We start from the raw sequence: 27,888 nt of genomic DNA, 5'->3' as shown, positions 1-27,888 counted from the left end.
CATTTTTGAATCACAAGAGGCATATCTTTATAATATAGAGGGAGAGATGAAAGGCGACAGGGGAGGAGGAAGAAAGAGTCATTGCTTGATCAATTGATTGATTTAAAACTGGAATGAAATTAAAGGCCACTTCATCTTACAGACCAAGCCCATGAAACGTGTACATTCTGGTATATTTCTTTTAAGGCTTTATGAGTTTCCACACATTTTCTGCTCCGATGTGTGGAAACACATGCAGAGGAAACATGGCTGGATACTGCCTGTGTAGGCATTGGCACAGAATGGGAACTGCTTAAGAACTCTGAGGCGTGTCCCCTCTTGAGTGTAATTCCAAGTGAAAAAAAAAAAAAATGAACTGTGCCTAATAAGCTGGCTTAACTGAATGCCAAAAAAAATTTTGCCTCGTGAAATGGAAATTCTGAAGCAAGTTACATAATACTGAGAGAGAATAAATAGGAGGACTTTTAAGATGTATCCATATGGGGCAAATGGTCTATTGTAATCAGAACTCTCCAGTCCAGCAATATTTAATTCTGTTTTCTGAGATCCACATGGTCTTGGGGATTTGGAAGCTTTTAGAGACAACATAAATATTTACTTTATGTTTGTTTAATTTTTAAGTAGTGACATATTTTAACTCAGATCAATTTTTAAAAAGTTAGTTGGGTATTGGCCAAGATGGAGTCACCAAAAATTATTCATATTAATTATTCTGCACATTTGTATCAGCTATAAAGAGGCGAAAGGAGACAATTTCCTCTGGAAAACAAATGTTTCTTTAACAATCTCTTAGTTGCTAAGCATAATGGAGCCAACTTTTTCAGCTAAAACATTTGTGACTTCTCTTTCAGATATTAAATTTGCTTTTAAACCAGTTTCTGCCATTTTACCCCCACCCTTCTCTCCCTGTTTCATCCCTCTTTTTCTTCTCTCTCTCCCTTATTTTTATACACATTTCCATATCTTGGGCCCAGGGTCTGTCAGTAGTGTCATAGCTGGAATTCTGCCTGTTTCTTCAGCTCTCCATTTCCCCCTTTACATGGCTGCTAAAGAGGAGGCAAAAACCAAAACCGTTCTTCAGCTATCACTTTTATTATGTCACTCCACTAATCAAGAGCTTACAAAAATTGCAGACTCAAGATTTTCTTTTCTTTTCTCCAGTGGCTGAATGTTATCAACATGTGCAACTTTTTATCATTTTAAAATTGAAGTCTAGTTGATGTACAATATTAGGCAAGTTACCGGTGTACAGTATAGTGAGTCACAACTTTTAAAGGTTACACTCCATTTATAGTTATATAGTTATAAAGTTTTGTCTATATTCCCTGTGTCATACAACATATCCTTGTAGTTTGTTTTCTAATAATAGTTGATACTTCTTAATCCCGTACCGCTTCCCTCTCCATACTGATAACCACTAGTTTGTTCTCTTCATCTGTGAGTCTGCTTCTTTTGTATCTTCAGTAGGTTGTTGTATTATTTAGATTCCACACGTAAGTGATATCACCCAGTCTTTCTCTGTCTGACGTATTCACTTAGCATAATACCCTCCAGTTCATCCATGTCGTTACAAATGGCAAAATTCCATTCTGTATGGCTCAGTCGGTTTTCAGTGTATATGGATGCCACATCTTTATCCATTCACCTGTTGATGGTCAATCAGATTGCTTCCTTATCTTTGCGATTATTTGCATTATTATAAATAATGCTGCCATGAACTTTGGGGTTCATGTATCTTTTTGAGTTAGTGTTTTTTGTTTTGTTTTTGGATATATCGTGGAGTGCATTTACTGGGTCATATGGTAGATCTAATTTTAGTTTTCTGAGGAGCCTTCATACTATTTTTTTCTCCAGTGTCTGTACCAATGTGCATTCCCACCAACAGTATACAAGGGTTCCCTTTGCTTGTCACCCTTGCAACATTTGTTATTTGTGTTCTTTTTGATGATAGTCATGCTAACAGGTATGAGGTGATATTTTATTGTGGTTTTTAATTTATATGTCCCTGGTGGTTAGCACCTTTTCATGAGCCTGTTTTTATCTGCATGTCCTCTTTGGAAAATGTCTACTCAGATCTTCTGCCCATTTTTAATTGGGTTACTCGTGTTTTTGATGTTGAGTTGTATGAACTGTTTATATATTTTAGATATTAACCCCTTAGCAGTTCTCATAAATTTTTTGTGTGCTTTTCTTTCAGGATCAATGTGACTCTAGAAACAAATGGATGAATGAATATCCATATGAAGAGGAAAACAATAAAGGTTGGTTAGTCAAATTGTATAATTGCAGTGGCAGTCCTATTTTGAACATTAATTTGGGGCAGTTATTTTCATTAGTGCACTGCTTTGACTATGAGGCACAGGTCAATGCTTAGACATATTCATCTGTCTATAACGTGTAATTTTTTTTTAAACCCCTAAGTATAAAAAAGTTATAAAGAAGCTAGATGTTTTTGTGCAAGTCTAGCTATCATCAGTTTCCAAAACCAAAACTGTTTTAAGAATCAACTTTAAAATGATAATTAGAAAATTGAAACTGATTACTGGGACAAAAAAAAAAAGCCAGATTTTCCTACCACAAGCATAATATTCATCTCAGCTCTGTATAGCATATGATGGCTGTCAAATGCTGTCCTCTTTGCACCTGCAATCTTGGCTTTCTTCAAGGATAGGATAGGATGACTATGAGAGGCTTTTACCCTTGGCTGTTTCATAGGAAAGTGCAGGTATAAATTGGAGGATAAAAAACATCCCATGGATTTCAATAGTTATCATGTGCTAGCTATCACTTTGTGGTATTTATTTAAACTTACCTTATACTGCATACTGGTCGTAATACAAAAATCACACATTAATACGAAGAAAATGACAATATGTTAAACCATTTCCATTTCATAAAGTCTGGTACAGAGGCATGTGACTCATATCCCTATATAGCTGGACAGCACGTACAATTTCTTACTTTCCTTCTTCCATTGCTCCTGCTACTTTCACATAAATGTACATTAAGTCTTTCTGCCAGCTCACCTTCACGTGTCTGCATGCTAAGTTGCTTCAGTTGTGTCTGACTCTGTGACCCCATGGACTCTAGCCCACCATACTCCTCTGTTCATGGGCTTCTCCAGGCAAGAATACTGGAGTGAGTTGCCGTTCCCTTCTCCAGGGGATCTTCCCAACCCAGGGATCAAAGTCAAGTCTCTTATGTCTTCTGCATTGGCAGGCGGGTTCTTTATCACTAGCGTCACTTGGGAAGATGGTGCTACTTACAAATGATTTTCCAGATTATATCTTTCACTTGAAATTGCCTTCTTCCAACTCAGTATCCATTCATGATAAGAAATAAGAAATGTTAACAAATTAGGCCTAGAAGGAACATATCTCAATAAAAATGTGACAGGCCCACAGCTAACATCATACTCAGTGTTGAAAGTTCGAAAGCTTTTCCTCTAAGATCACAAATAAGTCAAGAGTGCCCACACTTACCACTTATATTCAGTATAGTACTAGAAGTCCTAGCTAAAACAATCATGTAAGATAAAGACATAAGTTACCCCAGTTGGAAAGGAAGATGTAAAATTGTCTTTATTTGCAGATGCCTTGATTTTATATAGAGAAAATTTTAAAGACTCAACCAAAAGACTGATAGATGATCAGTGAATTCAGTAAAGTTGCAAGATACAATATCAACATATACAAAATTCAGTAGCATTTCTGTAAGCTGTAAATTTCTGTATATTTCTGAAAAATAAATAGATTCCACTTACAGTAGCATCAAGGGCTTCCCTGGTGGCTCAGATGGTAAAGCATCTGCCTGCAATGCAGGAGACCTGGGTTTGATTCCTGGGTTGGGAAGATCCCCTGGAGAAGGAAATGGCAACCCACTCCAGTATTTTTGCCTGGAAAATTCCATCGATGGAGGAGCCTGGTGGGCTACAGTCCATGGGGTCGCAAAGAGTCAGACGTGACTGAATGACTTCACTTTCACTTTCTTTTCACAGTAACATCAAACACAATAAAATACTTAGGTATAAATTTAACTTAGGATGTGAAAGATCTCTATGCTGTAAACCACATGACATGGATGAAAGAAATTGAAGAAGACAAATAAATGGAGAAGTACCTCATTATTTATGGACTGGAAGAATTCATACTGTTAAACTGTTAATATTACTGAAATGTATTCAGTGCATTTCATATCAAGATTCCAATTACATATTTCGTAAAACTAGAAAAAATTTCTGAAATTCATATGGAACCACAGACGCCCTTGAATAGCCAAGGAAATATGGAGAATGAAAAAGTGGGGGTGGGGGTGTCTCACATTATTCTTTCTGATTCCAAGTTATACTGTAAAGTTATAGTCATCAAAACAGCCTGACACTCGTAGAAAAGAAACCAGCAAATAGACCAGTGGAACAGAATTGAGAGCCCAGAAAGAAACCCAATAAGATTTGATCAACTAATATTTGACAAGGGAACCAAGAATACTCAATAAAGACGATGGTCTCTTCAATAAATGGTGTTATGACAGTTGGATTTTCATGTATGAGAGAATGAAATTGGACCCATATGTTACACCTCTCACAAAATTTGAACCAATCAATTACAGACTTAAATGTAAGACTTGAAACTAAGAAACTCCTATAAGAAAACATAAGAACAAAGTTTCTTGACATAGATCTTGCTAATGTTTTGGATATGACACCTAAAGTACAAGCAACAAAATAAACGGGATTATATCAAACTAAAAAGTTTCTTCACCATAGGAAACCATCAAAAAGTGTGAAGACAACCTGCAGAATGGGAAAAAAAATATTTGTAAACTATATATCTGATGAAGAAGGGTTTACTATCCAAAAATATAATGTACTCTTGTTACTCAATAGAAAAAAAAACAACCAAATAACCAAATAAATGGTCAAAAGTCTGAACATGACATTTCTGCGAAGAAGATATATCAACATCCGGGTTCATAAAACCATGCTGAATATCATTTAGGCATTTAGGGAAATGCAGACTAAAACTAAAGTGATATAACACCACACACCTTTTAGAATGACTATAATTAGAGAAGAGATAATGCTGGTGTGGATGCAGAGAAAAGGGGTGTGTGCACTGGTTGGTAGGATTGTTAATTGGTGTAGTCACTATGGAAATTTTATGGAAGATCCTCAAGAAATTAAGACCAACTACCATGTAATCCAGCAGTTCCACTTCTAGGAAATATCTAAAGGTAATAAAAACACTCAACAAAAGATAAATGCACCCCCATGATCATTGCAGCATGACTGATAGTAACCAAGACATTGAAACAACCTGTGTGTGTGTCAACAGATGAATGGGTAAATAGTATGTGGGGTGTGTGTGTATATATATAAAAACATATAATGGAGTATTATTCAGTAGTTAAAAATGAGGAAATCCTACTATTTATTTCATTATACTAACTGAAATAAAGACAGATACAAATACTGTATGATCTCACTTGTATATGGAATCTTTAAAAAAAAAAAACCAAAGTGCCTTTTTCCTTCCTTGCTAAAATTTCTCCTTTGTAATATTTGTTTCTGGAAAATACTCTAGAAGGGAGTATCAGTTCAGAGGTGATACAAGGGAGATTTCTGGGTGTATGGTAATGTTCTTTTTTTATGAGCTCACTGTTAGCTATATAGCTGAATTAACTTTGTAAGAACTGAGTGCACTGTGTACTTCCTTGCATGAGGATTAGTGCTGTGTTTGTAAACTGACTCGAGGGCTTTGGATGTGAAGGCCTGATCTGTAGTGTTTGTCAGTTCCCATGGTCTAAATATTCCCACCGGTTTCAGTGGTTTAAAAACTTGCAAGATTCTTAAAATTTAACTCCAGCAACTACTGATAATTGCATTTATAATGTAAAGATAAACAGTTTTCTATATTCCTAAGACAAATAGGGCAAATATAGTAAATTCAAATAGTCCCAGCTCATTCCTCTGTCACCATGGAAATCTTCACTCATTATCATACAAAAAGTTCTCACTTTCCCTATATATGAGTTTCAGTTCAGTTTAGTCGCTCAGTCGTGTCCGACTCTTTGCGACCCCATGAATCGCAGCACGCCAGGCCTCCCTGTCCATCACCAACTCCCAGAGTTCACTCAGACTCACGTCCATCGAGTCAGTGATGCCATCCAGCCATCTCATCCTCTTTCGTCCCCTTCTCCTCCTGGCCCCAATCCCTCCCAGCATCAGAGTCTTTTCCAATGAGTCAACTCTTGGCATGAGGTGGCCAGAGTATTGGAGTTTCAACTTTAGCATCAGTCCTTCCAAAGAACACCCAGGAGTGATCTACTTTAGAATGGACTGGTTGGATCTCCTTACTGTCCAAGGCACTCTCAAGAGTCTTCTCCAACACCACAGTTCAAACTTATATATGAGTTTAATACTGTATTTATGTTTTTGTTCAGGTGTTATTAAATTTTTATGTTTGAATGGATCAGTGTTAAGTTTTGTATGTTTATACATTTTGACAATGTCATTGTTCTGTAACTAATTTTATGACAACTGAGGATGATGGCAAAGAGAATCATTGTGTTAATACTTACCCTGAGGATAAACTGAAGATACTGTCTTGATTAGCTATAATATATTATGTGATTCATTCTAAATGACCATGCCTCATAGCTCATAATTCATGAGTTCGGAAGTCTTTATAGAGGGAGGCACACTGAGTGTTTCACTTAATGTGTTCGTCCTGATGAATTACATTATTCATCATGCTATTTTTTATATTTTTAAATCTGTGTTTTCAGTTATAGAGGCTTTAGAACAAATTCATAGATACTTGTTTTTAAACCTGCTTGGATCAGGTGGTGTTAGTTTTCATAAGGTCTGATTCAGAGAGAAAATTGCAGTTTGGAAATTTATCTTTTCTGTATTTCACATATATTCCCAAGGTCAGTTTTAAGATGACATTTTTAAAATGTCAGCAGTGGATGCAACATTGCCACTGTCTACATAATTGAAAAGGGATTTGAATATGGCTCTTAAAACTATTTTGTACGTTTCCAATTTGCCAGTGGTGATAAAATCTTGCCAGAGCCACAGAATATGATGCGGTGCCTTTCTGCTTCGGTTCTAACATTTAAACAGCCTGAGCATTTGTAAAATTTCTTTTGTGGCCATATCAAGAGTCTCCTAGAAGCAGTCTTCCTCTCTCTTTCCAATCAGTCATGTATAAATATATATAGTGTATAAATATATATTTATATAAAAATATACCTATATAAATTCACATTAAATTCTTTACTCAGTTTTAAAATTCTTTCTTTTTTGTCCCTATACCATCTGCCATTAGATAATATTAAATAAATTCTAAAAAGATTCCAGTTACCATTAATTTCTACTCACATATATGAGCATTAAAGCTTGTCTGTAGCTCTTTAGCATATTTTAGCAGTTTCTCTCATTGTGAATGTTTGTGGACCTGACTCCACAGACCTGACTTTGCTCCGCTGTTTTCCAGCTATTTCAGTATGTTACCCAGTACTCTGAGCAGCTGGTTCAGAGCAGGTGTCCCGAACATATGCATGCATATACATTAGTCCAGCTTATCAGAATTCATGTTCAAACTTTTGCTCCAGTGTTGGCAGTGGGTAAGTTTGGACAGCAAGAGAACAATACCACACCTTTCTGAGGAAGTTTTAATTCCCTACCAAAATTTTGTTTCATAGCAGTGGACAGGTATAATGTGGTTACTTTAAATGTCTTTTGTCTAAAGTTTCAAGATGCACACAAAGTAGAAAACTGTACCAGCAACAAGCCAATCTTTTCTTCCATTTTGAGCTAAGTTGGCATAATTGTTGAGAAAGCCTGGGTTGATATAAGTGAAATATATCATCAGCACTGGGGTACTCTGCATTAGGTAGTCACCTGGACCATAAACATGGAATCAGGAAAAATGAGGTCTTGCTCTGCAGTTCTTTGTAGTAGCTTGGACCAGTGACTTTGTGGAAAAATAACATCTGTCCTGCCTGTTTAAAGAGTTGTAATAGAGGTGAAAGGAAATATGACATATTTGTGAAAATAATTCAGAGCTGTAGAGTCCTAAAGGTTTGAGTGGCGCTTGATACTCTTATTTATATAGCATAAGACAGAGATTCATGACTTTCTTGTATCATGTCACATCAAAGTCAAGTGTTTTAAGAACTGAAAGTGCCCATGAAGGTCATTGACTCTAACATGTGCTTGGCATGTGGCTGTCTTCCGTAAGCGTTGGTTGATTACTTTAGCACTGTATCTTGAGTACTCTGTGCTATTTCTTACTGCATGTGGCAGTTCATCATGTTTCCAGGCATATCTAGTTATATTAAAAGTTCTTTTCTTGAGCATAATCAGTAGATTTGATAATGATCCAAACTAATAGGTGTATCTCATATTTATTAAAATATCATCCTTTGTGAGGTCATTCTTCTGTCAAATCCCTTAACTCTTTGCTGTCTAGTTTCTTAGACCTGGGATATAAGAACAAAATGATATACAGGGATTTGAGAAAGATTGTGCCATTATTGAAGTAGGATAAAAGCTTTATTATTTGAAAAGATGATGCATTGCTCATTTTAAAAACATTAAAGCATAGAAAGCCCCATCACTTCCCTGCCTCATACTTGTTGGCATTTGGTGAGCATTATTTATACAGCATCTGTGTGTGCATATATACAAATAAATAGAGGTGGTTTTGCAAAAGTAGGACCATATTTGTATTTTGCTTCTAATATAGTTATTTTTTGTTTGCATCTGATGTAATGGAAGATTTAGAAACTGGGCTTAAACCAAAGGAATTTACTATTTTTAAGTTAATGTCCTTTCACCAAAGTGACTCTATTACTTGAGAATTAAGAGAAAGACCAGAAAACAAACAAACAGAAAAACCCTCTTTGAATTCTGATATTTCTGTCTTTTTTAATGACTGAATTTAACTCTAAACATCTTTTGACTTTTTGCTGTGAAAGATGGGTAGATTAATGACATTTCTTTTTAACTTGCTTTTCTTCTCTTCTTATTTTACTGTCTTCTTAAAATTTAGGTTCTTAATATTTATTTTCTGATTGTTAACTATAATTATCAAAACAATTTAGTCTGAATTCTTTTTCTCAGCAGTATGGAAACACTGCTTTATTGTCATCTGGCATTTGGTGTCACTGTGAAGCCTGAAGCAAACTGATCTTTGCACTCGTTCTTGTTTTGCTTTTTGTTCAGATGTCCATAAGCTATTTTTAGTAAGCTAGAAAGAAGTTCAGTAACTGCATCAGTTTTTCTTCTTGTTTTTTTCTCATTCTGTATCAGTTTTTCTTGGATCTTGCCATTTAACTCTGAGAAGCAGACTCTCATTTTATGCCTTCATATTTAAATATTGGGCTTCCCTTGTGGCTCAGCTGGTAAAGAATTCATCTGCAATGTGGGAGACCTGGGTTCGATTCCGGGGTTGGGAAGATCCCCTGGAGAAGGGAAAGACTACCCACTCCAGTATTCTGGTCTGGAGAATTGCATAAACTGAGGTATCTTTTCCTTTTGTTTTCTTCTTTATTAACTCTGAAGATAGGTATAACATTTCTCTTTGGTGTTTTGTATCATCTTAAACTTTTTAATTTCACTTAAGTGTTTTTTCCCATTCAATATTTTTTTCCTGCTATATTTTCAGTCAAATTTCTTTGTTACTTTTTAGTTCCTAAAGTGGCTTTTCATCTCTGTAGTATTTTATAACCCTGTCCGTTTATTTTCATCTGATTCAGATATCTTGTATTTTATCATTTGTACTTCTTTCCTGAACATTATTTTCTTTTAAAGCAAGAGCCGTTTGTTTAAATTATTACTATTGTTATTGGGTCTGTGAAGTGTTATTTAAATTCTTCATCTGTTTCTTTGGGTAGTTCTTCTTATGATGTTTGTTCTTCATTGGCCTCTTTCTTTCCTTTCTGTTTTGCTTTTGATATTTGCTACTTTTATGCACGGTTTCCTTGTGGCCTGTCTCTGATTTTTACCCATCTTTGAATGGGGCCAGTAGTTTCCAATGTGGCAGGTGGTGTTGTGGGTAGGGGCACCAACCATTTTGGACAGGAGCTAGCTGTGATGGTTAATTTTGTATATCAACTTGACTAGGCCACAGGGTGCCCACATACAACATTATTTCTGGCTATATCTGGGAGAGTATTTCTAGGTGAGGTTGGCATTTGAATCAGTGGACTCAAAAAGCAGATGGCCCTGCCCAGTGTGGTGGGCATCATCCAACCTGTTGAGAGGCTTGAATAAAACAAAAGAGGAAGGGAGAGATCAGTCCCTTATTAGCTGCTTAAGCTGGGACATTAGCCTTCTCCTGGCCTTGGACTTGGATTCACATGATTAGCTTGCTTGGCTCCCAGGCCTTTGGACTTGGACTGGAATTACACCACTAGATTTCCTGGTCTCCAGCTTGTAAATGCAGATCATGGGACTTCTCAGTCTCCATAATTACATGAGCCAATTTTTACAGTAAATCACGTATCTCATATATAGATGTTTTGTGTTTAGGTGCTCAGTCATGTCCAACTCTTTGTGGCCCCTCGGACTTTAGCCTGCCAGGCTCCTCTGCCCATGGAATTTTTCAGGTGAGAGTACTGGAGTGGGGTGCCATTTCGTACTCCAGGGGATCTTCACCACCCAGGAATCGAACCTCTGTTTCTTGTGTCTTCTGCATTGGCAGGTGGATTCTTTACCACCTGCCGTATATCATATGTATACATCATATACCACATACCATATATATATATATATATATACACACACATATACATGCATATACACACATATGTGTATATATTTATATATATCTCCTTTTCCATTTCTCTGGAGAATTCTCACTAATATAAAATAAGCTGTCAGCATTCTGTGAGTGAAACAATGATGTACCAACTAACTGCACATACCCAGTGCGCTCAGGATTTTATTTCCTCCAAGAGAAAGCCAGATGTATCTATTTCTTATCAACATAAAGTAACAATTTGGAAAATCCTAGTTAGACCCTGAAGCCAGAGGCTGAAATACAAAGTAGGAACCCCCAGGTATGTGAGTATATCCCAGCATTTCTTCAGTCAAAGGAAAAAATGCATACACAATTACTGGCCTGAAAAGCAGGTTTTCCTAAAGTCAAACAGATACAATTAACATGACTTAAAATGATGAAAATGACTATTTTAATGAGAACATAGTAGCTAGGAGACAATATGTGAATCCTTTAGCATTTTTTTCTCATTTGACTTTCACAGTACTATATGGGCATATAAAATTAACCATCACATCTGTGCTGTAGTGTGAATGGGTTTAGTAATCATATACTTAGAATCTGTTATTTGTTAGTTATTGGGCTACAAAGGCAAATTATATTTAGACCCTGATTTCAAGGTTACCGCATCTCAGGAAAAGGCAAATAAGTTACTACAATCTTGATTTGGAGTTGGTGTGGGCCATAGATGGCTTCAATTGTGGAGTGACCTTTGACCTGGGCCTTGAATGATGATGTCACATTGACTGGAAGAAATAGGAGAAAAAGTCATAATATTCTGTTTTTTAAAAAATATTTTAAGTAAATACAAAAGTATATTGTCTTTCCTTTGGACACGAAAGTGCCCTGCATAAATGTAATATTCAGTGATGCTATTCAGTACTTCACCCAAAATCTATTGAGGCTCATTTATGTGTCTAAATGATTTTTTATTTCCCTTCCCCTCTGTCTCTCTCCTTTTATGTCTGTCTCTCTCACATTTTCATTCTCTGGCCTTTTGATTATAGTGGCTCTTCAGCTAAGCTTTATGTCATCGTATTTAGAGTACATTATGAAAGTAGTTTATATAATGTATTTTGCCAGAAATTTTCAGGAGTGATCATAAAAATGATATGAGCATCTTTTTAAACATAACCATTTCAGTTGAACAGTTTTGATTTAATGAGAACATCAGAGTATTAAAGCAACAGGGTGATTGTTGAAAATATTTGTTGAAATATAACATCTATCTGGTTAATTTTGTTATTATCAACATCTGTGCTTTTTTTTTTTTTTTTAAGTGTAGCCTCCTTCACTTTTCTCCTATTGATGTTAGCTGAGAATTAATTTATTACTGCTCTCAAAAGAGACATTTGTTTAGTAAAATCACGAATAATTATTGACTCAACAATGAGAGTGATTCTTTACCTTATACATACTTTGGTCCTTCAGTATAACTTCTGGCCTAATAGAAGTAAAACTCACAAATATTATAATTTAAGAGTCAACTGGTTGCTTGTCTTCACCATGCTTTGTTTTCCTGGAATTGTCGATCTGGTACCAAATTCTATATCAGGCAAGGTTTACTCAGAGAAATAGAACCATGACACTGGTGGAGAATATGGGATTTATTTTGAGCATTTGACCGTATCTATTTGTAGAAAGTTGAGCAAGTTAGGCATGGTTGTTGCTTCTGTATTTTGGATATTAGGCCTAAATCCACAGGCAAGCAGTCGGCAAATAAGGTGCTGGAGAACGGGGGTGAACTGGAAGCCCTGAGGAAAAGCTGAATCCACACAGACTCCTTACTGCTCACTAGGCTCTAGCCTCTAGGATGCTCTGGACCGCAGGGGAGGCAGGCGCCTTCACTGAGTCAGACATATCAAGGTCGAGAATCAGATAAGCTGATGGAGAGCCTGTAGGCCGGCCCCGCCCCTGAGGCGCCGCTGCACTGCACCCACCACTAGAGCCGGGCAACCATCTTCCTCATGTGATGAGAGCAAGAGGGCTGCTGCGCTTCTGCCTTTTTGAGTCCCATCAACATGCTCCTTGTAACCCAGGAGCAGTGCTGGCAATGCAGTGGAGCTCAGCCAAGCTGTGATGGTTCATGACGGTTCATGGACTACTGAGCCCATGTTGCCCATTCTCTCCATTTTCCTGCAGGAGTCTCCTTTCCAACCCTTCCCGCTTTCTTATTGGACGGCATCTATCTTTTCTGATTCCTGCCTTCTTAGTTGTTACTTCCATTCTTGTCCGAGGACTGGAAGCACTGTACTTGGGACCCAGGCTTGTAGTGGGGATAAGCTTGCACACAGAAAAGTCTCACCAGCTCTGGACAGCCACCTCCCTGGATTCAGTGTTTCTGAGCTCTGCCCATCTTTTGAGAAACAGTAGGATCTCTGCTCATCTTTTGAGAAACAGCAGGATCCTTTGTGGTCTCATGTGGTACTTGACCAGTTTTTGGTGTCACTCTGCTTCCTATATTTTGATTGCTCATCTGTAATGCCAGAGAATGGTCAGGCTTAGCCCAGGACCATGTGGCCATGGGGAGCTTTGATTGCAAGCATAGGAAGATCAGACATACCTTGAGAAAGAGGGGAGATTCTGATTTTATGCATGGTGAAATTAAGTGGGGTTATCTGAATGTTAGGGGTTTTTCCAGGTGGTTCAGAGTAAAATTATGAGTAAGAATGAGGTGGAGACATCATACTCAGTGGGAATGAAGAATACCAGGGACAGTGTAGGTTAGAGGTGAAATACATAGCCAGTAACTAAACACAGTTGCTGGAGAGCAGCTAAGGACCAGGCATGTGTTAATTCATACTGGATTCATGAACCAGTAGACATTAACACTGAGGGAAGAACAGGGTGGGTTATTATAGGGCAAAGGGCAAAACTGATGGGACTGCAGAAATGGGAGCATACTGGCACCAAGGAAGGTGGAGCCTTCTGGACAGACTGGGAGGGCAAGTGACTCTGTCTTACATGTCAACTGTCCAGTGTTGGGGGCGGTTCCTCAAGGTTTGTGTTGAGTTATGGTACAGGACCAAGAAATCCTGTACAATGGACATTCCTGGAACAGGAGTAAAGAAGAACACTTGGTGAGGTGGGTGAAGGTCAAAGGAAAAAAGTTACTAGCCTTTTACTGAGCTTGAGGGGGAAAAGAAGAAAAGCTTTTGAAAGTAACCTGCCTTCAACTCCCAAAATTACACCCATAACCCCAGGACGGACTTGATTCTGATCTGTGGTTTAGAGGAAGTTCAGAAGGAGCATTCTAATCTGATAGAGAGTAAGAGCAATTTGTTGTTTTTCGGGTACTCAGTTGTGTTCAATTCTTTGTGATCCGTTGGACTGCAGCATGCCAGGCTTCCCTCTCCTTCACCATCTCCTAGAGCTTGCTTAAACCCATGTCCATTGAGTCGGTGATGCCGTCGAACCATCTCGTCCTCTGTCATCCCCTTCTCCTCATACCTTCAGTATTTCCCAGCATCAGGGTCTTTTATAATGAGTCAGCTCTTTACGTCAGGTGGCCGAAGTATTGGAGCTTCAGCATCAGTCCTCCCAATGCATATTTCGGGTTGATTAGGATTGACTGGTTTTATCTCCTTGCTGTGCAAGAGACTCTCAAGAGGCTTCTCCAACAACGCAGCTCAAAAGCATCAATTCTTCAGTGCTCAGCATTCTTTATGGTCCAGCTCTCACTCCATACATGACTACTGGAAAAACCATAGCTTTGACTAGACGGACCTTTCTTGGCAAAGTAATGTCTCTGCTTTTTAATATGCTGTCTAGGTTTATCATAGCTTTTCTTCCAAGGAGCAAGTGTCTTTTGATTTCATGGCTGAAGTTAACCATCTGCAGTGATTTTGGAGCCTAAGATCAATTAGGTTGCTTAAAAAAAAAAAATTCAGATACTGGTAAAACATACCAGTTTATATTTTTACATTTATAAGGTGTGTGTGGGGTGGACAGGGAAGAGGTTGATTGATTCTAGTTGATGGGTTGATGGTTGCTAGATTTCTCTGAGTTTTAGTTTCTTTTTAAATTTAACCACGGCATTACTTTTAAACTGAACTGTAAGTGAAATTCACATTCCTTAAAGACCAGGATCACACAAATTGAGACACATTGCCTGTCTGTTTTCTTTGTGAACTCAGTTCTTTCCATTGGTGACTACTATTCATGGAAATTAATGTTGCTGACCTTTAGATGGACATCACCAGATGGTAAAATATTGGAAATCAGATTGATTATATTATTTGCAGCCAAACATGGAAAGGCTCTATACAGTCAGCAAAAACAAGACTGGGAGCTGACTGTGGCTCAGATCATCAAATCCTTATTGCCAAATTCAGACATAAATTGAAGAAAGTAGGGAAAACCACTAGACCTTTCAGGTATGACCTAAATCAAATCATTTACGATTATATTGTGAAAGTGACAAATAGATTCAAGGGATTAGATCTGGTAGAGTGCCTGAAGAACTATGGATGGAGGTTTGTAACATTGTACAGGAGGCAGTGATCAAGACTCCCCAAGAAAACAAAATGCAAAAAGGCAAAATGGTTGTATAAGGAGGCCTTGCAAATAGCTGAGGAAAAGAGAGAAGCTAAAAGACAAAGGAGAAAAGGAAAGATATACCCATTTGATGTAGATTTCCAAATAAGAGCAAGGAGAGATAAGAAAGCCTTCCTCAGTGATCAGTGCAAAGAAATAGAGGATAACAATAGAATGGGAAAGACTAGAGATCTCTTCAAGAAAATTAGAAATAGCAAGGGAATATTTCATGCAAAGATGGGCACAATAAAGGACAGAAATGGTATGGACTTAAGCAGAAGATATTAAGAAGAGGTGGCAAGAATACACAGAAGAACTATACAAAAAAGATCTTCATGACCCAGATAATCACGATGGTGTGATCAGTCCCCTAGAGCCAGACATCCTGGAATGTGAAGTCAAGTGGGCCTTAGGAAGCATCACTACCAACAAAGTTTGTGGAGGTGATAGAATTCCAGTTGAGCTATTTCAGATCCTGAAAGATGATGCTGTGAAAGTGCTGCAATATGCCAACAAATTTGGAAAACTCAGCAGTGGCCACAGGACTGGAAAAGGTCAGTTTTCATTCCAATCCCAAAGAAAGTAAAAGTGAAGTCTCTTGGTCATGTCTGACTCTTTGTGACCCCGTGGACTGTAGCCCACCAGGCTCCTCCGTCCATGGGATTCTCCAGGCAAGAATACCGGAGTGGGTTGCCATCTCCTTCTCTGATCCCCAAGAAAAGCAATGCCAAAGAATGCTCAAACTACCACACAATTGCACTTATCTCACATGCTAGTAAAGTAATGCTCAAAATTCTTCAAGCCAGGCTTCAACAGTACAGGAACTGTCAACTTCCAGATGTTCAAGCTGAATTTAGAAAAGGCAGAGGAACTGGAGATAAAATTGCCATCATCCATTGGATTATTGGAAAAAGCAAGAGAGTTCAAAAAAAACATGTACTTCTGCTTTATTGACTATGCCAAAGTCTTTGACTGTGTGGATCATAACATACTGTGGAAAATTCTGAAAGAGATGGTAATACCAGCCCACCTTACCTGCCTCCTGAGAAATCTGTATGCAGGTCAAGAAGCAACAGTTAGAACTGGACATGGAACAACAGACTGGTTCCAGATTTGGAAAGGAGTACATCAGGGCTGTATATTGTCACCCTGTCTATTTAACTTATATGCAGAGTACATAATGAGATATGCCTGGGTGGATGAAGCACAAGCAGGAATCAAGATTATTGGGAGAAATATCAATAACCTCAGATATGCAGATGACACCACCCTTATGGCAGAAAGCAAAGTAGAACTAGAGAGACTCTTGATGAAAGTGAAAGAGGAGAGTGAAAAAGTTGGCTTAAAGCTCAACACTGAGAAAACTAGTATCATGGCATCTACTCCCATCACTTCTTGGCAAATAGATGGGGAATCAATGGAAACAGTGGCTGACTTTATTTTTGGGGGCTCCAAAATCACTGCAGATGGTAACTTCTGCCATGAATTCAAGAGACGCTTGCTCCTTGGAAAAAAGCTATGACCAACCTAGACACCATATTAAAAAGCAGAGAGATTACTTTGCCAAGAAAGGAACATCTAGTCAAAGCTATCATTTTCCAGCAGTCACGTGTGGATGTGAGAGTTGGACTTCAAAGAAGGCTGAGCACTGAAGAATTGATGCTTTTGAACTGTGGTGTTGGAGAAAACTCTTTAGAGTCCCTTGGACTGGACGGAGATCCAACCACTCAATCCTAAAGGAAATCAGTCCTGAATATTCTTTGGAAGGACTGATGCTGAAGCTGAGACTCCAGTACTTTGGCCACCTGATGCGAAGTACTGACTGATGGGAAAAGATCCTGATGCTGAGAAAGATTGAAGGTGGGAAGAGAAGGGGATGACAGAGGATGAGATTGTTGGATGGCTTCCCTGACTCGATGGACATGAGTTTGAATAAAGTCCGGAAGTTGGTGATGGACAGGGAAGCCTGGTGTGCTGCAGTCCATGAAACTGAAAAGAGTCAGAAATGACTGAGCAACTGAATTGAACGTATAGATACAAAGGACAGACTGTCTTATTCATGTTTATAAACTCCTCTCTGTTCCATAATGTACTCATTCTGCAGAGGAGAAAATGATGGACGTTGGTGGGAGTCTAGCTTCTTCCCAGATTTTTACTTCCATCAGTGATAACCTTTACTATTCTCTGAAATTGCAAGAGACTTGCCTAAGGTTGCACTGCAGTTAGTAGAATGTCATGTATATAATTTTTGTTTCATAACATTTATTTGTACATCATTTCTAAAAGTGCCATTTAGAAAGGCCCCAGTAGAGAAATAATTGTGGAGGTGGTACTTATGAAGGTATTTGTTTGGGAGGAGGAGAGGTTGAGTGATTAGAGGTAGAGGAGAGTAAGCAAAAGTTGTTGTTTTAAGCAATTAAATGATTTCTACTTATAATGTCTTCTGGTTCTGTTATGGATCTGAAATGCTTGCTCATCTAACTAGGTAATTATTGCATCACCATCTCACCTCTTAATTCTCTCCATAGCATTTGAAGAAAACAGATATCAGATTTTCAGAGGTGACCCTGACATGCAGTTTCACAGCTCCCCAGCCCACTGCTGGCTAACTTGGTGCAAATAATCAAGGGGAGATAAAAAGAGAAAAGGCCAAGAGATTTCTGTGTTGCAACTCAGAGTGTGAATTGACTCCCCTTCCCTGTTTCTAATCAATTATGCAATAGCGCTTATTTTTTATTTTGCCGGAAACAATATATATTGTTCTAATGCAAGAATTTAATTATAGTGAAGTCTCTAGTGCTTTTTGAATGAGAAATTAAATCTCCATGTTACTTTGCCTCCAACTGTGAAACTGAGATACTGCAAAAGCCCCAGCAGAAATTGCTGGTAACATTAGCTGCTCTTTCATTATTGAAATATGTTGAACAGCTGAGAGGGGAGACTAAAGAGACCAGTGGGTTAGTGAATTGTCATTCTTTTTATGCTGGCTCCATCTTGTTCAGTAGTTCACCATGTAGGGTCTATGCTTCAAGGAAATGATGTTGTTGCCCTCAAGAGCAGCTTCATTCTAGATTTTTCTTCTCAAGTAATATTGAAAATTTCAAACATTTATATTAGAAACATAGAAATATGAAGTTGGATGGTAGTATAAGAAATATCTCATTCAAGTGGATTCGTGTACGTAAGATAAAAAAATCAGTTAAAATGAACAATTAAAAAAGCAGTTTGCTCAAGGTGACAGCCAATTATAGAGTGGGAGATTTGGGAGAAAGAAGGCATAAAGGCAACGTGATTGCTTGTAGTTCACAGATTTCTGAAACTTGATTTAATCAAGTAGGTTTACCTTTTGCCTGTTTTTAACTTTAAAGTGAAAAGTACCTGAGGGGTATATTTTCAATGAATGTTTGAATAAACGATGGATGGAGGATGAATGAGGACAAAGGAAAGAGCATGAGAGAGAAAATGAGTCCAGTCTCTCTTACATTTCCCTTCTTTGAAAAATGTGTTAAAGAGTGTGACCACATGTGAAGGAAAAGAGAGAAAGATGAGATCCTGAAACGTTGGCAAGTGGATCACACAAAATGTGAAACACTGAAAATGTATTAAGGTTGACTTTTCCAGATAGTGGTAATTGAGGGAAACAATGGTTTCCTGGTTTACAGGAGCTAACCATGTGGAAAATGGCAAGAGAGGATTTTCCTAAACACTATGCTGATGACATAAAAATATTCTGAATACTGCTCAGACTGTGGTTAAATATAATAACAAATACAAAGAAGGTATTTTCTTATACTAAGTGTTTATGATTGTTAGTGATAGACCAGCAATTTTATATTAAGGCATCTAGCAACATGACTTTGTTTTAATGGAAAATCCGGTGTTTGGGTAATTTGGTAAGTTAAGTGTTCTGAGAATTTCCCCTCTATTCTGTTTTTCTTATACTTTGGAAATTAAATTTTGGTTATCTTAATTGCTTGTGTTATAAGATGACTATGTAGTCTTAATAAAGCAAATTTCTAGCCAACTATTAGTCATTTTATTTCAAAATTAGTAACTTTGAAAATTCTTAATCAATTTAAACAATTCTAGTTAAAGGAGTAGGCAAAGGCAATGGCACCCTACTCCAGCACTCTTGCCTGGAAAATCCCATGGACGGAGGAGCCTGGTGGGCTGCAGTCCATGGGGTCGCTAAGAGTCAGACACGACTGAGCGTCTTCACTTTCACTTTTCACTTTCATGCATTGGAGAAGGAAATGGCAACCCTCTCCAGTGTTTTTGCCTGCAGAATCCCAGGGACGGGGGAGCCTAGTGGGCTGTGTCTGTGGGGTCACACACAGTCGGACACAACTGAAGTGACTTGGCAGCGGCAGTTAAGAGTAGGAGTAGATGCTTTCTTGAAGTTACTAAGTATGTGCTCAGTCATGTCCACTTCTTTATGACCCCATGGACTGTAGCCTGTCAGTCTCCTCTGTCCATGAAATTTTCCAGGCAAGAGTACTGGAGTAGGTTGCCATTTCCTTCTCCAGGGGATCTTTCTGACTTAGGGACTGAACTCTTTGTCTCTTGGGTCTCCTGAATTGGCAGACAGAGTTTTTGACCACTGAGCCTCCTGGGAAGCCCTATTAAGTATTGGTGGATATAAAAGAATCTGTGTGCTATATGTGTAAGTTATAAGCACAGGGATATAGAGAAACTCACCTTAAAAAGTAGAATATTTCCAGTATTTGTAAAGATCCCTTTTAGTCTCTTTGGGGAAGGAAATAGCAACCTGCTCCAGAATTCTTGCCTTGGAAATCCCATGGACAGAGGAGCCTGGCAGGCTACAGTCCATGGGGTCACAAAGAGTCAGACATGACTTAGCAACTAAACAACTGTTAGTCTCAGACATGAGCTTTATCCTCGTATTATATTTAACTTCCTCTCTGTGATACTTGTCATCATATACAAGGACATATTCAGGAACTGTATATAGTTTACTTCACTTGTTGAGGGATATCAGATGAGTAGGGTTTCCCTGATAGCTCAGTTGGTGAAGAATCCACCTGCAATGCAGGACACCCAGGTTCAATACGATTTGCTGGAGAAGGGATAGGCTACCCACTCCAGTATTCATGGGCTTCCATTGTGGCTCAGCTGGTAAGGAATCTGCCTGCAATTCAGGAGACCTGGGTTCCATTCCTGGGTTGGGGAGATGCCCTGCAGAAGGGAAAGGCTACCCACTGCAGTATTCTGACCTGGAGAATTCCGTGGACTGTATAGTCCATGGGGTCACAAAGAGTTGGACAAGACTGAGTGACTTTCAGTTAGTTAGGGACTTCCCGGGTGGTGCTAGTGGTAAAGAACCTGCCTGCCAGTGCAGGAGACATAAGAGCTGCAGGTTCGAGTCCTGGTTGCCCCCTGGAGGAGGCAACCTACTCCAGTATTCTTGCCTGGTGAATTCCCATGGACAGAGGAACTTTGTGGGCTACGGTCCATAGGGTCCACAAAGAGTCAGACACGACTGAAGCCACTTAGCCCATCAGATGAGTAGCGTTGTGCTCTTTTCTTTTGTAACTTGCCTTTCTTACTTATATTTTGTTTTTGATATTCATCCACATTGGTGTATGTAGGTAGAATTATTTACTTTCACAACTGAATGGAACTCTTTTTTATTATGACCCTACTGTAATTTATCCATTCTTCAGCAGTAGATGTTTCTATTTCTTGTAGTTTTTTTTTTTTTTTTTCTATTTTAAATAATGCTGCTGTGTACAGTCATTTGCCTGTGTCTTGGTGCCCAGGTAGAAGGTTTCTCTGGAATATATGCCTAGGAGTAGAATTGCTGGATTGTAGAGAATGCACATTTTCAGCAACACTACGTAGTGCCCGGATGATTTTCCATATTGTTGCAACACTTATATAGTGCTGTTTAATAGTTCCATTTCTCCATATCCTTACCAACTCTTGGTTTCTGCTGATGTTTAAAAGTTTTATCAGTCTGGTGTTGTGTTAAATAGTGTTTCCTTCCGGCCTTAATGGTGACTTGCTGTTACTAAAGGTTTATATGTTTATTGGTTATTTGGGTTTCATCTGTGGAATCACACGTTTTGCCTATTTTTCTATTGAATGGTAGTCAGTTTTTTTTTTCTCCCTTTCGGTGTAGATAAACAGGGCTAATTAAATACATTGAAAATATTTTCTCCGAGATTGTGGACCTTCTTTTTACTTTTAAAATAATGTTTTTATTTTTAATTTGGCTGAATATGTATCTGTTCTATAGACTTCTTAGGTGGCGCTAGTGGTAAAGAGCCCACCTGCCAAGGCAGGAGATTTAAGAGACACGGGTTCGATCCCTGGGTTGGAAAGATCCCTTGGAGAAGGGTATGGCAACCCACTCCGGTATTCTTGCCTGAAGAATCCTGTGGACAAAGGAGCCTGGTGGGCTACAGTCCATGGGTTGCACAGAGTGGAACACTACTGAAGTGACTGAGCATGCATGTATACCTATTCTACGGTTAGTGTTTTCTGTGCATTTTGTCATGATAATTTTATATAGGATATTTGTATCTACTAAGTGAGTTTGACCTATAATTTTCTTTTCTTAAACTGTTTGGAATGGAATTTGGTATCAATGTTTGTCTTCCTGTTTCTGTTGTTTGAGAGCATGTGAATAACTTGAATAGCCTTATCTTTACATATATGGTAGAAGTCACTTATAAAGCTATTTGGGAGTAGAATTTTCTCTGTGGCTAAAGTTTGAACTTGAAATTCATTTCCTTTAGTGGTAAAAAGACTAGGTTTTCAGTTTCTTCTTCAGACAATTTTGGTAAGTTGTATGTTTCTATAGCACTGTGTTTCTATAAAGTTCATTTATTTTAAGATTTTAAATGTGTTGTCATGAAAATTTTATTGGTTTGCCTGAACTATCATAACAAAATATTGCAGACTTGGTGGCTTCAGTTCAGTTCAGTCACTCAGTTGTGTCCAACTCTTTGCGATCCCATGAACCTAAGCACGCCAGGCCTCCCTGTCCATCACCAACTCCCGAGTTTACTCAAACTCATGTCTATCGAGTCGATGATGCCACCCAACCATCTCATCCTCCCTCTTCCCCTTCTCCTCCTGCCCTCAATCTTTCCCAGGATCAGGGTCTTTTCAAATGAGGCAACTCTTCGCATCAGGTGGCCAAAGTATTGGAGTTTCAGCTTCAACATCAGTCCTTCCAATGAATATTCAGGGCTGATTTCCTTTAGGATGGACTGGTTGGATCTCCTTACAGTCCAAGGGACTCTCAAGAGTCTTCTCCAACACCATAGTTCAAAAGCATCAATTCTTAGGCGCTCAGCTTTCTTTATAGTTCAACTCTGATATCCATACATGACCACTGGAAAAACCATAGCCTTGACTAGACAGACCTTTGTTGACAAAGTAATGTTTCTACTTTTTAATATGCTGTCTAGGTTGGTCCTAACTTTTCTTCCAAGGAGTAAGCATATTTTTATTTCATGGCTGCAGTCATATTTCACCATCTTCAGTGACTTTGGAGCTCAAAAAAATAAAGTCTGCCACTGTTTCCACTGTTTCCCCATCTATTTGCCATGTAGTGGTGGGACAGGATGCCATGACCTTTGTTTTCTGAATGTGGAGCTTTAAGCCAACTTTTTCACTCTCTCCTTTCACTTTCATCAACAGGCTCTTTAGTTTTCTTCATTTTCTTCCATAAGGCTGGTATAATCCGCATAACTGAGGTGATTGATATTTTTCCCAGCAATCTTGATTCCACCTTGTGCTTCATCCAGCCCAGCGTTTCTCATGATGTACTCTGCATATAAGTTAAATAAGCAGGGTGACAATATACAGCCTTGACATACTCCTTTTCCTATTTGGAACCAGTTTGTTGTTCCATGTCCAGTTCTAATAGTTGCTGCCTGACCTACATACAGAGTTCTCAAGAGGCAGGTCAGGTGGTCTGGTATTCCCATCTCTTTCAGAATTTTCCACAGTTTATTGTGATCCACACAGTCAAAGGCTTTGGCATAGTCAATAAAGTAGAAATAGATGTTTTTCTGGAAATGTCTTGCTTTTTTGATGATCCAATGGATGTTGGTGGTTTGATCTCTAGTTTTTCTTGACTTAAATAACAGCAATTTATTTTCTTAACATTTCTGGAGGCTTGAAATCCAGATAAGTTGTTGATGGAATAGATTTATCCTGAGGCCTTTTTCTTTTGCTTATAGATGGCTTTTTTCTCCCTGTGCCTTCGCCTAGTCTTTCCTTTGTATACCAATCATATTAGATTAAAACCTACCAGTTTGACCCCATTTTACCTTAATTACCTATGTAAAGGCTCTGTCTCCAAATACAGTTACATTCTGAGTTAGTACGACTTTAACATCAAAAATTTATGGGAGACTAATTTCAGGCCAGAGCAAGGATGTTCACGGTTGTCCATTAATTATATCTTTAATCTTGCTGTATTTATAGTATGTCTCCCTTTTCAGTTTATTTAATTTATTTCAAAATGGTTGTTTTTGCAATTTTCATTTCTCTTTTATTTCCTGTGGTAAGTCTTGCCAGAGATTTGTCCATTTTATATCTTTAAAAAGTCTCCTATTTTTGTTATTTGTTGTTCCTATTTTTTTTTGTTTTATATATATTCCTAGTTTTTGTCTTTAATTTTTTCTTGAGTTTATTCTCATATTCTTTGTCTAATAAATTTAGTCACTGAACTAATTAATTTTTTATACTTTAGGATTTCATTGTATAATTAGCACAGCAATAACTCTCATGAGTTTTGATATGAAGTTTTGAACTGTTTATTTTCTCTATTCCACTGTAATTTTTCTTTGAGAGTCTTGAGTTATTTATAGATCCTTGACTCATATTGAAGTTGTGTACTGATAAAGCCATCATTAGTTGAAAATATCTTAAGTTGAAAATGCATGAATATACCTGACAAACCAAGCATCATAGCTTAGCCTGCTGCTGCTAAGTCGCTTTAGTTGTGTCCAACTCTGTGCGACCCCATAGACGGCAGCCCACCAGACTCCCTTGTCCCTGGGATTCTCCAAGCAAGAATACTGGAGTGGGTTGCCATTTCCCTCTCCAATGCATGAAAGTGAAAGGTGAAGTCGCTCAGTCGCACAGTCGTGTCCAACTCTTAGCGACCCCATGGACTGCAGCCTACCAGGCTCTTCTGTCCATGGGATTTTCCAGGCAAGAGTACCGGAGTGTGGTGTCATTGCCTTCTCCTAGCTTAGCCTAGCCTACCTTAAGTGTGCCCAGAACAGTTTACATTAGCCAACAGTTGGGTAAAATAATCTAACACAAAGTCTGTTTTATAGTAAGGGTTGAACGACTCGTGTAATTTATTGAAAACTGTTACAGAGTTGAAAGCAGAATAGTTATCTGGATACAGAAGCTTGCGTGTTGGTTGTTTACCTTTGTGCTTATGTGGTTGACTGGGAGCTCATCCTCTGTCTTCCCCTTCTCCTCCTGTCCTCAATCTTTCCCAGCATCAGTGTCTTTTCAAATGAGTCTTCAGTTCAGTTGCTCAGTTGTGTCTAACTCTTTGCAACCCCATGAATTGCAGCACACCAGGCCTCCCTGTCCATCACCAACTCCCGGAGTTCACTCAAACTCATGTCCATCGAGTTGGTGTTGTGTTTAAATAATCAAATTAGCTGCATTGTGTTGTACTTACAGTGTATTGTCTGCTTGATATTAATTATTTATAGTATTACTATATGGTCTGCTCCCAGAGCAATTTTTGTAAATGCTTTGTGTTTGGAAATAGTGTATGATCACTTATTGTTATTATATCACTTTATTCAGTTGATAAAGCTTTTAAATTATTTTGCTCAAAATCTTTATAGCCTGACTGGTTTTTGCTTAGCTAATCTATCCATGACTGAAAGAATGGCTTAAAAATCTCCATTTCTGGTCATGGTTCTTTTAGCTTCGCATTGTTTCTATATATTTTGGTTATATATATTTTGAACTATGCTAACAGATGCATACTTACTTAGAATTTTTAATATTCTTAGGAGATATACCTTGCATCTCAGTGTTCAGTCATTTTCCTTTTTTTCATAATGCATTTTGTCAGAATTTACATACTCCATTTACTTAGATATTACTGTATTTCAGCATTGTGAGGACATTATTCCATTTCACTTTACATGCAGTCATAGTCTGAAAGACTGCAAGCAGGAGGTTCATATGTTCAGGACATCTGAGAAAATGGCATGGACTTCTGTATAGAAAATGGATTGGAAGGTTGCAAAAAAACTGGAGTTGGGTCTATTATAGGGCAGCATGAGATGGTGGTGACTTGGCTTGGAGTGTTAGCACCTAACATGGAGATAAAGATGTCTGCTAATTAGAACAGAAAGAGGAGCCCAAGACTGGGGAACCAAGCAGAGGGTTAAAAAAGAAAAATAAAAAACAAAGCCCATAAAAGGGGTAGCTCTAGGGCCAGAGTGAGAACCACTGGCAAGAAAATCCACAACAAACACACTCCCTCCCCTGATTGGTCCTGGGCATAACCAATTAGGCAAGTGCTGTTACCATTTCCCCTATTTTGCATAAGGCATAGCTAGTCAGGCTCCAGCTGGAAGAGACAAAGTATAAAAGGGGAACCCAAGAGGAATGGGGGCGCTTCTCATGGGGTGGGGGTGGGGGGATGGAGGCAGTGGATCTGCCTATGCATCTGAAAGATCTGCTGCCTGCTTGAGCTGTAACGGAGTTATTACTGAGGTGTAATTAGTTTGTTATGCGAAGGAAATAGCAGCCCACTCCAGTGTTCTTGCCTAGAGAATCCTGTGGACAGAGGAGCCTGGTGGGCTGCTGTCCATGGGGTCGCACAGAGTCGGACATGACTGAAGCTACTTAGCATGCATGCATGCTTTGGCGAAGGAGATGGCTACCCACTCCAGTATTCTTGCCTCGAGAATTCCAGGGACAGAGGAGCCTGGTGGGCTGCCGTCTATGGGGTCACACAAAGTCGGACGTGACTGAGGCGACTTAGCAGCAGCAGCAACTAGTTTGTTATTAGAAATACTGACTGCTTAATGAAATCACTGGGTGGATGGTGCTACTGGGAGGATCACGTGTGCAAAACATGATGCAGTGTTTTGAAGTTGTGAGATTGGAATTGCCTGGGAGAAATCGAAAGGGATTTTCCTGGGAGTATATTTGGGCCTGTTACTTAGGAAGTCAGTGATACATTGATGGCACTAGAAGCTGTCAGAGTAAATGAGATGAGCTAAGTAATGTTTTTGGAAAGAGAAGAGAACAGTGGGAGAGTCAAGCATGGAGAGAATTGATATAAAACAAGTATAAAAGACTTGGATGCAGAAATATGATGAAATGCAGTGAGATAATATAAATATAAAATGGGATTTTTAAAGGCAATAGTCACCACCTGTTAAAAAAACAAGAGAGTCTTCAAGTGAGATGATCATTGAAGAATGATGGCTAACGTTGAGTAATTGTGAAACAGAAAGATTCAACCAGGAGTTATACAAATAGTCACATAGAAAGAGAAAAGAAGAGCATAACTTTAGAAACCAATGAATAGCTATAGTTTAGGACAGAACAGAAAGGTCAGTTGGGGCCATTTTATAAAATATCTAATGCATTATAATGTTAGAGTACAATTTAAGGTATTTGAATGAACTCTACTAGTGTAACTTGTAAAAGTGGCTGTCCCTATTCTATTAACCCATGAGGTCACAGTTAACAGTTTGTAGGTATATTTTATTCTTAATTTTTTCCCTTTGATGTGATTAATTGAAATTGTTTTGAGGTGCTTTTTGAAAATCTGTTTTTTTTTTAAAAGAAATATTCAGGTTGTATTTCAGGAAATTTATTAACACTGAATTCACCCATCTGATTTCACTTGTAAGTTATTTAAGTAAATGTGCATTAATTATTAACCTGTAGTGTTTAGAGGGAAAAAAAGTGGTTGAAATGATACAAGGTAATTTTAGACAAACTACTTTGGCAGGCCTCCAATAGTAACAAAAAATTGAGAGTGAATAAATGGGATAAGCTTTTGTCTTTCCATACTTTTCTCTGTAATTTTTTATTAGGATTTTTAGAGTTACATGGTTACTTTTGAATTATGAAATAACATTTTAATGAATATATAATGATTATTTTTGCAATTAAAAGTTTAATTAGGTGTCAAGGTTGCCTTTCACTGAATCAGTTGAGCAGATAGCAAATTTTGTTGACTGTGTAGAGCTAGTGATATACTGAGCCTCTGAAAAATACACATCTGAATTGTGTTCTTAACAGTTCATCAGTTGGTTAAATAGCAAAATATTTAAATCCGTTTGCTGTTTATCAGTTACATTAGTGTGATGTTCATCCTGGTCCTTTCCCATGGCTTTTCTGTTCTGAGTTGTTTCTTTTAATTTATCTCTTCGTCAAGTAGATTTCATTGTCAAGTAATTTTCAGAAAATATCTTAACACCCTGCAGTCCCTAAGATATTTTATGTTCGGGCACATTAAACGGATGCTTTTATACCCTAATGTCAGATTGATTTAATAAAAGAATTGGATTATGCTTTCCCT

The 27,888-nt window shown here is 38.2% G+C and overlaps 1 protein-coding gene across 3 annotated transcripts in view; it reads left to right on the top strand.

Annotated features, from left to right (window-relative positions):
* KLF12 (Kruppel like factor 12) overlaps positions 1-27,888 on the top strand; it is a 523,318-nt gene that overhangs the window by 162,551 nt on the left and 332,879 nt on the right. For all 3 annotated transcript variants that reach the window (XM_040266873.1, XM_040266871.1, XM_040266872.1), the window contains one exon: positions 2,198-2,261. In XM_040266873.1, the coding sequence (XP_040122807.1) occupies positions 2,229-2,261 (33 nt within the window). In that variant the 5' untranslated portion in view covers positions 2,198-2,228. The remainder of the gene's footprint in view (positions 1-2,197; positions 2,262-27,888) is intronic.

This window comes from Oryx dammah, unplaced genomic scaffold, assembly GCF_014754425.2.
Source record: "Oryx dammah isolate SB20612 unplaced genomic scaffold, SCBI_Odam_1.1 HiC_scaffold_24, whole genome shotgun sequence".
NCBI classification, from domain to species: domain Eukaryota; kingdom Metazoa; phylum Chordata; class Mammalia; order Artiodactyla; family Bovidae; genus Oryx; species Oryx dammah.
The sequence above is the reverse complement of the archived record's forward strand: the minus strand, read 5'-3'. Positions and strand labels throughout refer to the sequence as shown.